The following is a 12,340-nucleotide window of genomic DNA, read 5'->3' on the forward strand; positions in this document are numbered from 1 at the left end:
TGGGACCTCAGGAGGTCAAGATGGATCATCAACTCAGCAAATCTAGCTGAAATGGCAGACTCTTCAATCCTGCCTTCTGCATTGTGGGCAGTGTATCACTGAGGACTGAGATGTTCACTTTGGATTAGCTGCTTAATTATCCACCACCACCATAACAGGACTGGCAGGGATCCTGAACTCTGATATGATCCAATGGTTGTGCACAAATTTTACCTCAATCTTTAGGAGCATGCTGCAATTGCTGGTCAGTGTGGAAAAAGAGCTTCATCAACTTGGCACTTTATTTTTAGGTATGCCTGCTGCTGTACCTAGCATTCTCTCATGCACTTCTTATTGAACTAGACTAGTCCCCTGACTTAATATTCTGGATCCGGTGACCCTTCCTCAGAATGCCTTGATGGAAATGGTAAAATGAAGGGTATGCCAGGCCGTGAGGGTGCAGGTTGTGATGGAATACAAGAGATTCTGCTAAATTGAGGGAACTCAGTTCCGAATGGGAACTGAGTTTGGAGCTGCTCGATCTATTCTGAATCTATCCCATTTAAAATGGTGATAGCACTGCACAACACAATGGAAATTGCTTCAGTGTGAAAATGGACCGCATCGCCACATCAAGATCTGTGCAGTGATCACTCTCACCAATACTGACATCGACGAATATATTGGTGGCAGGTAGCGTAACAGAGACAAATCATGTAGGATTTCTGCTGGTATAGTTTCTCTTGTTCCTTGGTACAGAAATACTCAGGTAATTATGTTCATCACGACCAAGCCAGCTGAGTCAATGGATACTATCACTTAGCCACTCTCAGTGATGAGCATTGAAGTCCTCACCCAGATAGCATTGAGTGTCCTTGTGCCTCTCATGGGGGTACATGGAGGGATACTGATTCACCATGGGGATGTGGATGGAGGGAGTGGGGTGGGTGATGGTGCAGGAGATAAATGGTCAAAAGCAAGAGGTTTCCTTACCCATAAATGACCTGATGCCTTGAGGTAGGCTGAGACTATTATCCTTGGAGTGCAGGAAGTTGAGGTGTGACTTCATACAGGCTTATACAATTATGAGGGGCATAAATAAGGTGAAGAGCAAGAGTCTTCTGCCTCAGGTGTGGGAGTTCAAAACTAAGGGGCTTATTTTTAAAGTGAGAGGAGGAAGTTTTAAAAAGGACATGAAAGGCAACTTTTTTTAACAGAGAGTGGTTTCTATGTGGAATGAACTGTCAGAGGAAATGATGGATGCAGGTACCGTTGCAATGTTTAAAAGACATTTGGACAGGTACATGAATAGGAAAGGTTTGGAGGGACCATGGCTAAATGTAGGCAGGTGGGAATAGTATAGTTTGGGAACATGTTTGGTGTGGACTAGTTGGGCTGAAGGGCCTGTTTCCATGCTGTGACTCCATAACTCCTAGGGCAACTGCGTACCACTGTACCACCAACTCTGCTGAGTCTGTCCTATGGTGGGCCAAGATTTTACCCAGAGATAGTGATGGTGGTTGTGTGGGAGATTGTAAGATTTGATTGTATGACTATGACTATGTCAGGCTGTTGACTGACCAATCTATGGCCAGCTCTCTCAATGTCCAGATATTGGGAAGACTTTTCAGGGATGACTTGATTGTGTGCCCCTTCGTCAGTGGGTAGTCCTTTCAGTTTTGCTCTTATTGAACTTTGTTGTGTCAATTTGGCACAACTGAGGGGCATGTCAGGGGGCAGCTGAGGATAAACCACTTTGTGGTGGGCCTGGAGTCACAAGTAGGTCAGACACGTGAGGAGGCCTGCCACTGCTGAAGGACATGAATGGACCAGGTTAATAAATCGAGATGTAGCCTCAGTTTTAATGGGAACTGCAGATGCTGGAGATTCCAAGATGATAAAATGTGAGGCTGGATGAACACAGCAGGCCAAGCAGCATCTCAGGAGCACAAAAGCTGACGTTTCGGGCCTAGACCCTTCATCAGAGAGGGGGATGGGGGGAGGGAACTGGAATAAAAATGTTTTATTCCAGTTCCCTCCCCCCATCCCCCTCTCTGATGAAGGGTCTAGGCCCGAAACGTCAGCTTTTGTGCTCCTGAGATGCTGCTTGGCCTGCTGTGTTCATCCAGCCTCACATTTTATCATCTTGTAGCCTCAGTTTTCCTTGTACTAATTGCAAAGTGTGGCCAGGAGACCAGACCGGACCAAAATGAACTTTCAGCTAACCCAGCGTCCCATTTTCAAACTGTCCCTCAAAAAACACCCAGGGGATTCAGGTAGGGACTGGCTCTGAGCTGGTGGTCTGAGCCCACGCACACTGCAGATGGAAATAGGGGGTGACTTGGTGACGGTATCCTGGCCTCTGTGCACTTATTTCACTGGCAACCAGACAAAACGGTAAGTGCCTGAAGAAAACTCGAAGCGGCAAGTGTCGCAAACTTTGGGTTTAAAAACAAATCTTGACCGCTTATTTTCCAACCAGGACAGACCCTTTCCCCAGTTATGTTTGGAGGAGAGCACGCAGATTCATTGCCAGCTGAGGTTGTAGCCAGGCGATCAAGAGAATCACTCTCACCGATCCAATCCACTGCGACCTGGGCACAGGAAGATTCCAGCCCTCTCTACCGCTCTGAATTCGTTTTATTTATTTGACCCTGTTTAGTGATCCAGCCCACTCTGAACAAATGACCCACATTACATAAAACCAAACACCCGGGCGAGCGCCAATTACAATCCCAACCTGAAATAACAGGGACATTTGAAATCTACAACTGAAAAGTGACGAAGCCTGCGCTTGATTTATGTAAAAAGAGGACTGGGCTGGTTTGACAGGTGTTCAGGTGAATACAATATCAATCGATTGATACATTTTGGAATGAGTAAAATGAGTGCAGTATAGATCAGAAATCATCTGGGCTGCCGGAGTGCCACTGTAACAGTCCCCCTTTCGTTAATTTATTCCGTTCTACGCTGTGGCGGCCCATATTTTAGCCGTGGTGCAATGTGTTTCTGTGAAACGGCAATGGTTTATCGGGTTACTGGAGGGATGCCCATTGCTTTGGACGAATAACGTTGCCTTTTTTTTCAATTTGTTGAACGGTAGCTTTCCCAGGGTCCGTTTGGCGACGTTAAGATTTTTTTTCCGAAACGAAAGGTCGTTTGAAAGACGGTCTAAGGCTGGAATGAACACTTGCCATTTCGCGAGCCCTCGCATCCCTTCCGATCGGCTTCAGGAACGAATCTCCGACTGGAATGCAGCTTTTATTTCTGCTCCTCCGTGGCGTTTGTTCTTCCAGAGTTGAACCATCGTGGAACAGTTGAATTAAGTACCGTCCAAAATGCAAACAGTATTTAATTCAAATAAGGAATACAGTAACAGCATCGGGGTGGGGGGGAGGGGGGGGGCGCTGGGACAATGTGTGCCCAGATCCTATGTCGCTGAAATGAGCAGTGAAATTGCAGCATTGAAATTTCAACAAGGAGTTCAACGAAAACGGAATTTGCCTGAACGCAGGGAGCACGGACGTGGGCGCCTGTTTGATCGACTTGTGTATATGATACACAGTGTGTGTGCGTATGGAAATCTGATTGTTGATTGTAATTTTCGGATCATATTTAGTAAGTTATCTGCTCCCCCAAGCCAAACACACAAGGCGATGTTTGTTTAGGATAATGCCCGCGTTTGGATTCCAGTCCCTTTACAGCTTTGACTTTGCCAATCAGTAACCAGGTTAGCCATTCACCTCGTCGTGTGTTCCACTTTTCTGTGCATTCGGGGTCGATGATTTATAATAAATTAATAGCACTCGGCACAAACGTCAGCTCCACGTGCTCCACGATCTTGGGTCAGATTTATATTTACAAACTGCTACAAGGCGGCTGAGAAAGAGACGGCGTGAGCTCAAATCAACAAGAAAAGTAAATCCGTTCCACACGCTTCGACCATCGGCCGGATTGCTGTTGGGATTCGTTATGTATTTTCAGCACACACTGGACATGTTGAAATCTCAATAATTTTTTTTTAGAAAGTTATTGTTACAGACACACGGTCGGAGTTTGCTTCTGTGTGTTAAATATAGGGAATGGGGAAATGGTACGCTTTGTTACAGTATCAAACGTTAACGAGTCGACTCACTGCGTGTTTATTTGGATCACAGGAAGCGAACGAATACATTTTTACCCTGTTCTTGAATTATTCTATGGGGGGGGGGGTGGTTCTCTGGGAGTGCACAGGTTACTCGGTCTAATTACAGTCTAATTATACAGGTTAGTCTAGTTACGTAGGTTACTCGGTCTAGTTACACAGGTTACTCCATCTAGTAATGCAGGTTACAGGATCTAGTTACACAGGTTACTCAGTCTAGTTATGCAGTCTGGTTACACAGTCGATGTAACTGACTCTGGCTCACTGTCTGCTCCTTCCTCGGTAAGGAGTCACAGTTTGACATTTATGGCTGTTCTAAAACAATAGCTCCGAAATAAAGCGGCTGAGTCCGAAATAAATCGCCGAAAGCAACGTTTCAAACAGACGCCTGGAGCCCAAACAGTGCCTCTGCTAAGAAGAATGCTCTACTCATTTTACAGAAGAGGATTTTTTTTTGTTTAGGGGATTCCGCTCGACTGCTATTTTAACAGTTACGACGTTTTTGTTTAGATGTCAAAAGATCAGCCCAGCTTCAAATAATTTAATTTAACTTCAAGTCGTTACACCGTGTGTATTGCACAGGACAAAGCACAAAACCCGTTAACATCTTTGGCACTCAAACACATAAGGATTTTTTTCTAAATGCTCAGTTTATACTTTGAGTGGGGAGTACTTTGGATCGGGTTTTTGGTCAATGACGCCCAGAACACACCTCGTCGCTCTTTGGCTGTTATTTTCTTTGGGAGACGGAACAGGAGCTATTCAAAACTGGTGAATTTCTCTGTTCTCTGCTCGCCCTCAGATTAGCACGGGCTCGATTGCGAAAGAGGTTCTGGCGAAATGGGACAGATTTGTAATCAAGGCGAAACTGGCAAAACGACTGTGTGAAACTGACAAGCTGCCTAAATAACCCTCTCTGTAATTAACGTGAACTCCCCGGCCACCACCAAAAAAAAACACCCCTTCTCACTCCCCCAGCAGCATTCACCCCGCTCCTCACCACAAACTACCCCAGTTTTAGAACGAATTCCGAGGTTTAAAGGCACAAGGAACTAAAAGACTGTGAAAACCGCTACGGTTTCCCGTTCGCCCCTACCCGGCTGCCTCGCGTGGCATCTAGTTTATCCTCTTCAGAATAAGAAATAAATGGCAAACTAGGTAATTAGTAACTAGCCCGGAGGCATGGGGAGTGGGGGAAGATCTTTACGCCCTTTTTTGATTTTAAATTGTCAAGGCGACCGCTCTCGCTTGCAATCAGGTGGTGGGCTTTATCGCAAAATCCGGAGCTTTATTTCTATCTAGTTACATTTTACTTTGGTGTATAACAAATAATAACGGGGTGGTGGGGAGGAGTGGGGGGGGTGAGTTCGCTTACCTGAGCATCCTGTCCACCTCAGCCCTCTGCTCGGCTCCTTCCTCGGTGTTCAGGGACTCCAGCTCCTTGAGGATCGGGGGGGTGTCGTAATCGTCACCGTCTTCGGAGGCTTCGTCCCCGGATAGTTTGCCTTTGCTGTGACCGTTGGCCAGGCTGTGGAAAACGGCTTTGCTGTCCGCCGCCGCCGCCGCCGCCGCCACCGAGCCGTTCATCTTGAGCGGGGACACGGGCAGATTCTCCAGCTTCACCTCGAAGCTACGAGAGGGCTCCAGGTCTTCGAGAGCCTGGATCAAGACATCTTTGGAAAGTCCGGAGCTTAGTAAAGCGCTGAGCAGCTCTTGCTGGAGAGATGTCAATTTGGACACCATGTTCCAAATAAATCAAAGGGGCTTTTTGTGTGTGTGTGTGTGTGTGTGTGTGTGTGTGTGTGTGTAAGAGAATATATACAGACAGAGAGAGAGACAGACCAATCGGATCCGCAGCCTTGCGAAACTCAAAAAAAGTATTATTCAAGAAGAGAGCGTGGATCATCGGTTTCCCGCAGACTGTCCTAAACTGCCATGATCTTTCTTTGAGAAGAGATTATAAGAATATGCAAATAGACGGAAGTCTGTAGGGTTGGGGGTGTGTGTGTGTATGTGTGTTGGTGGTTGCTGGTTGTGGGAGGGCAGAAAAAAAGGTCTTAGCGATATGCAAATCGCCACGGAGTGCAGCAGAGTGCGTTGGAGGAGCCGGCACAATGTGAACTCCGGCTCATTGTGTTTACATTTGAACGTGCCACCTTTAATTCGCTTCTATTTATCGCTCCGCACCTTTCCAAAACCGTGAACTTTGGACCGCGCCATGCAGCAAAGTCCAGAGTCTGCTTAAACTACCAGCGGAATCGGAGAAATTGGGTATTTTTATAAAAACTGGGGGAGTGGGGGTTGGGGGAACGAGAAAAAAAGAGGACCGACAGCCATTAAATACGAGGAGAAATGGTAAAAGAAAACTTGCTCACCTTTTTTCTCTCTGTCTCTCTCTGCCCCTCACGCACATCAGCTCAGAAACGTTGAATTTCGCCTTTAATAAACTAAAAATTCATTGGGGTTTTCGCGATTGTGAACGGGACAAGCGATCGATTGCAGAGTAAATTAGTCCAAGGTCTGATTTCGGAGGGTGATGAAATGAAAATGCAATAGAACAGGGACAGCGGCTGGTCAATGAGGCGCTTGGTGATGGGTCTTTGCATTGTGTAAAGGCTATTGGTAATATTAAGGGTATTCCTAACAAACACGCTACCCTGTGTAACATAATCCACTCTCCTTCCCCCAAAGAAATGATGAGCCTGAGAGGTTGAATTTGACTTGTTTCGAACAGTCTTGTTGAACATGATTGTTTTCGTTTCATTTAGATTGGGATCCTTTGACTGTTGAGTTATTTCTGGTAGATTTTTGCCATGGTCTGACAAGCTGCTGACCATAATTCCAAGGGACTGGAGTATTCGCTTCACTCTGTGAAAGGTGAAGCAGTTTCACTGTTTGTAGCCTGTCTGCTCCCAGGCTTCGAGAGATCCTGTCAGTCACCAGCTTTCCAAACTGTCAGAAGGATTAGTTCATGGTTGCAGATTTACAATTTATTTTTGAGAGGTGGAGAGGATAAATTCAAATCTTGAATTATACTATGTGCTGCAATGAGGCTTAAAAGATATATCGTTTGGAATTATTCAAAGATTTCAAGTCGAGTTAGCACGTGCACAATTTCCCTTAGCCTCACTTCAGGCAAGTCCAGCTGGAAATGTGTTGCGTTTGTTTCAAATAAATGAACTTTCTTTTGTTCATTTTTGTTTTCAACATTTCGACCATTTTGGTTTCTGGGAATTAAAGCATCAAAATAAAATAGCGACTACTACACACCGTCGTATTATACATATGTACAGAGTGCATGGATCTACAATTACGAACTGAGCGACTCTGGGTATTTTGTTTTGGGGAGTAATAGTTCAAACGGATTGTTGAAACAATATCCCTTCGGGAGGGCGCGAATGTCTCGCTAGGACACAACAAGTCCTGGGCGACACTTTACTGCAGTTTTATTGCCCCAAAGCTCCTTCTGACAACACCCCTTCACCAACCCCCACCCCCTAAATATGTGTCGCTACCAGACGCAGCAATGTCAGATTCTGTCTCTCCTTTTGGCTAGCAGGGAACAGTTACCCTCTCCCAAAAAAAACCCTCTGGCAGCTACATTTTCCTAGTCCGATCTCCGTGGCAACTTCTGGTTATTCTCGTGATGTTCGCTTAAAAAAATTAATAAATTGAGATTTGAGTGCAATGCTGCTGGGGGTGGCCCATGTTTTGCCCCTAAAATAAGCCCTCATTCAAACAGGCCGGAGGCGAAATGTGTTCTGACTGTTAGTGTGAAACTGAAATCGCGCAAAAGCAATGGGCTCTCTTTTTGAATCTGTTTGTGTTTTCTTGTCAACAGTTTGATCCTGGGAATTATAAACTGAATTAAATCTTGTTCCGTCATTGGTAGAAAAAAATCGATAGCACTTGGCGGAATAAAAACGAAAATAAAAGAATAGATGTTTTCCTGGTGGCCCGAAAGTGAATACTGAGTAGATTTATCAAAAAAAATACAAATCATTTCTCACCAGGGCAAGAAATATACGTAATGACCTGGGCACGTCTTTACCAATGGAAGGATACTAACGAATGTTTTCCTCAATAATATGGAGTGTGTACTGTCCATCGCTTAATTCCCAGTTAGTAGAGACTCTGGTTTGCTTTCCGTTCAGAGCAATTGTAAATTACTTTCCAGTCCGATATCTTTACTGTTCACTGAGGGATGAAGCTTAATGCAGAAGTATAAGTGTAGACAATTTCTAAACGTTTAGAATTGCACATTTACCCAATATGGCCGCTTTAATCTCTCAGAAAGCTGGCTAAAAGTGTCCATAGTTAACCGAAAGGAGTATAATCTTCACTCCTACCTTATCACTCCGACAGAAACGTCAGCCACGGTTAAAACCAATTTCTCAGCTTCTTAAAGTATAAACTTTACCTTAGTTGATTCAACTCCCAGACAGTGATCATTCCAAATTTAAAAGGCGTCTGATTCTGTATTTTAATTTTTAAAAAACTTTAAATCTGAAGTGGTAATTGAATGAGTTGGTTAATTGCATCCTGAAAATTACATTGAACGGAAACTGTGGCAGGTTCTTCACAATAATGTGTTCACAAATTTCCCGCATAAAAATCACTGAAAATGTGAACACCCGTTTACCCCCCTCTCCCCCTTCCCAATAAACAGATCGATCGATAAAGTTGGGGACGAATCGACGACATTAGCGGATAAATCTTTTTTTGTATACACAGCCCATTTCTGCAGGGGAGGGGCTGCACGGTTTTGTTGACATGAAAACGGGGTCTCAGTAGGCACTTGTTAAATAAACCTTCGGAGAAAGTCTTCTTTCGAACAGCGAAGCGAAACCAAAGGCAGAGAGAGAGAGAGAATCTGGCCTGTTATTAAGGCTACATGTTTATTTGGATTCGACAAGGTTAGGACCACGGGCCATACAAATCTTTTATATTTTATATTTCCTACTCCGAGCTGAGGAACCTGAGCCCACGACAGGATCTATCTAAGAGCCACTCTGGGGCGAAATTGCTCCAACGTTGTCGGTAAAAGGAACGCGTCCTGTTTTATGGTTAAGGTCTTGAAAGTGGAATTACAGTCCTGTACATCAGTGTGGAGCCTGTGATATATGAAATGGGGTTTTAACCATCCTTCCCCATCGCATGTTTCAAATCTGCACCAGCCCTCAACGTAAGCAAAGAAATTAATCGCTCTTAAGCTCTGAATATATGGAGCAGGCCTGGCGGTGTACGTTGTACAGGTGTCATTAAAACAGAGCACAGAGGGAGCGTGCTGAATGTTAGCACACCACCATACTATAGCTCACATGGAAAAAAAACATGCATTCAAACAACGTAAATCTCGAATATTTAATGCCCTTAAATATGTGATCATCGAATATTTTTATGAAAAAAATTAATGCGTTCTGAAGAAATTATTCTAAACTCGAAAAGTTCTCTCTACAACTGAGTTTTTCCAGCCTTTTGTACAAAATGAACGATTGTATTAATCGTGAGATTCAGAGAGCCCGTCAAATTTTACAGTAAAGGATACTAGTGTCTTAAACATATTTGTTCACGTTTTTATTTCCCCGCCGTTACTATTAGAGTGGGAGCAGCTTGCAAATAAACATTTTGACCTTGCAGCTAACTACGTTGATCGCTCCAACAAACGCCGAGTTGGCCTGAAGGCCGGAGGGGAGGGATCTGATAAAATGTCATCTGGACTCGAAACGTTAGCTTGCTGTTTGTCCGTGGATGCTGTCTGACCCAGTGTGATCTCCAGCATTTGTTGTTCGCAAAAATAAAGAACCGATACAAAAGGGGAATTATAATTATATAGCGCGCTGTTATGATCACGCGGGTGGCCGTGGAGCGATTTTCCATCGATTTGACCTCTTGGTTAACTCCGCCGAATAAAACGGCGACTGCCCCTTTAAAATTAAGGCTTTCGCCTCACCCCCCACAAAAAAAATGCACAATGCAGCCGCAGTTTATGTAATCAATCTCCAGGGAGAAGAGTCTTTGAATGGTGCCTTTTGTCACATCAATGTTATCACTCTCCATAATCTTGTAACTTTCCAAAATAGCCCCGCCACTCTGCTTCTGCAGAACAGCGAACAGGTAACTTCCAGCGGGTTATCTCAGCCAAGCCTAATGTGTTCTCTCAGACGCTTTTCGTTTCTTTTTTTCCGAATGGAAAGCTTCCATTTTTGTGTCCAGATGACCTTTTCATTAACTGTAAATTGTTCCACATTTGCCCACATTTTCCAAAAAGCGTCTACTGTCCTCCCTGATAAATAAATAAGGGGTTTGTGATCGAAACAATTACGAACCAGCCCTGAAAGTACATCTTCGAATACAGCAATATGACTACACAAATCAAATCAGAAATTGCTGGAAAATCTCAGCAGCTCTACGAGTTTAAATCTCTGCTTTTTTGTGCTTTGATGATTTATTCCATTTCTTTTCCAACTTTCCCTTGAAGAAGGGTCACTGGACTAGAAACGACGACGCTGCTTTCTCTCCACAGATGCTGCCAGGGCTGCTGAGTTTCTCCAGCAATTTCTGATTTGGTTTGTGTAGTCACATTGCAGTGTTCGAATATGCGCTTTCAGGGCTGGTTCGTTATTGTTTCGACCACAAGCTCCTCATTTAGTTACCAGGTCTGAAGGAGGGTCACAGGACTGGAAACATGAACTCTTGTTTCTCTCTGCACAGATGCTGCCAGACCTGCTGAGTTTCCCCAGCAATTTCAGTTTTCTTTTGCTTATTTCCGATCTCCAGCATCTGTAGTTTCGAGATAATGGGAACTGCAGATGCTGGAGATTCCAAGATAATAAAATGTGAGGCTGGATGAACACAGCAGGCCAAGCAGCATCTCAGGAGCACAAAAGCTGACGTTTCGGGCCTAGACCCTTCATCGTCTGTTTGGTATTCATGTGATTTTAACAGAAGTCCTTTCAACAGTCATGTTGTGCAGTTTTTAGGGCTTTACCCCGGGCAGCTTGAAATCTAAGAATTGATTTCAGGGGTGCTAATTCACCAATTGAAGGCGTGGTGTGTTCAAACTTTGAAGTTTACATAATCGTGTACCTTGTTAAAGTTGGGAGAAGTTTATCGGCTCAGTTTGTAGATTTCCCTTGTAGTGCGTCAGCCTCGTGGTTTAAGGAGGTTATTGAATGGATGGTCTTTCAGACCTTCAGTCATGACACTGAACTCAGACCAATATGGGTGCTCGTAACACAATTCATTTCAGGCGAATTTTCGTGGAAGGAGAACGAATAACATTTCACGATCTTGTGGAAATTAACACAGCGCAACAGCAGATCATTAAATAACGATACTACTGTTGCACTTATTATTGGCAGTTATTTTACACCAAGTACCGGTGAGAAAATTCATTAAGTTTCAGACTAGTTCGACAATTCGTTACTAACGCAATAAAGGAATACACGGGAGACTTAGACTCCCTTTCCAATGTGGAGTTCAAATCGAAGGGACATAAATGTGCTGGAGAAATAACACCAGCGCATTGAGCGGTTATGGTGTTTTAAAAATTATTCTGGGTTAATATTTGGTGTATGGATGATGAGGATTACTGCGGATACAGTTAAACGGGGAGATTTTAGAAAAGTGGCGACTTTCCGGGGACTTCAAACTTTTGGAAATACACGGGGATCTCATGTATTACAACGAAAAGTGGACAGATTTATCAAGTTTTGATAATTCTCACAAACTTGTGAAAAATATTCCAATTCACTCAGGTTTCTTTCGTAAATGAGACGCTGTTTCGGAGCTCAGTGTTCTGCGTTTCAATTTATTTGGAAGCAGAGAATCTCACTCGTGGAAACGCACCGTCAAAGCAATTGAACCTGATTTCACAACATGTAGGTGCACAGCTCCTAAACCCAGTGTGGGGTGGAGATCAGTTATAGGGTTAATAACTGGTTGTGGACTCTTGCTGTTAAAATGGGGCTCCTTTCTTAGGGAGAGCTGTGCTTTCACGATGGTGGCGTTGCTAGAATGGTGGCCACGTGATTGAGTTTCAGCCGGGGCAGGTCGGGCAGAGGAGGGGATACCTACTTACTGTCCTTCGTCTGGACACTCTTCCAGTCTGGGGGCTGGTGCTGCGTTTATGGAAGTTACTGAGGGTCACACGTAACATTGGCCCTCAACACTGACGCGAGATGAAGCGCCCACCGTTTAAGAGCATCTTTGAAA

The 12,340-nt window shown here is 44.3% G+C and overlaps 1 protein-coding gene across 6 annotated transcripts in view; it reads right to left on the minus strand.

Moving 5' to 3' along the window:
• The window catches only part of LOC125464507 (hepatocyte nuclear factor 1-beta), a 108,196-nt gene extending 98,356 nt beyond the window's left edge, over positions 1-9,840 (minus strand). For 2 of the 6 annotated variants that reach the window (XM_048556927.2, XM_048556923.2), the window contains exon 1: positions 5,499-9,830. In XM_048556927.2, the coding sequence (XP_048412884.1) occupies positions 5,499-5,866 (368 nt within the window). In that variant the 5' untranslated portion in view covers positions 5,867-9,830. Of the gene's footprint in view, positions 1-5,498 lie in introns of all 6 variants that reach the window. The other 4 variants (XM_048556924.2, XM_048556922.2, XM_048556926.2 and 1 more) reach the window with 4 other exon arrangements.
• Positions 9,841-12,340: the final 2,500 nt, after the last annotated feature.

This window comes from Stegostoma tigrinum, chromosome 27 (genome assembly GCF_030684315.1).
Source record: "Stegostoma tigrinum isolate sSteTig4 chromosome 27, sSteTig4.hap1, whole genome shotgun sequence".
In the NCBI taxonomy this organism is placed as follows: Eukaryota; Metazoa; Chordata; class Chondrichthyes; order Orectolobiformes; family Stegostomatidae; genus Stegostoma; species Stegostoma tigrinum.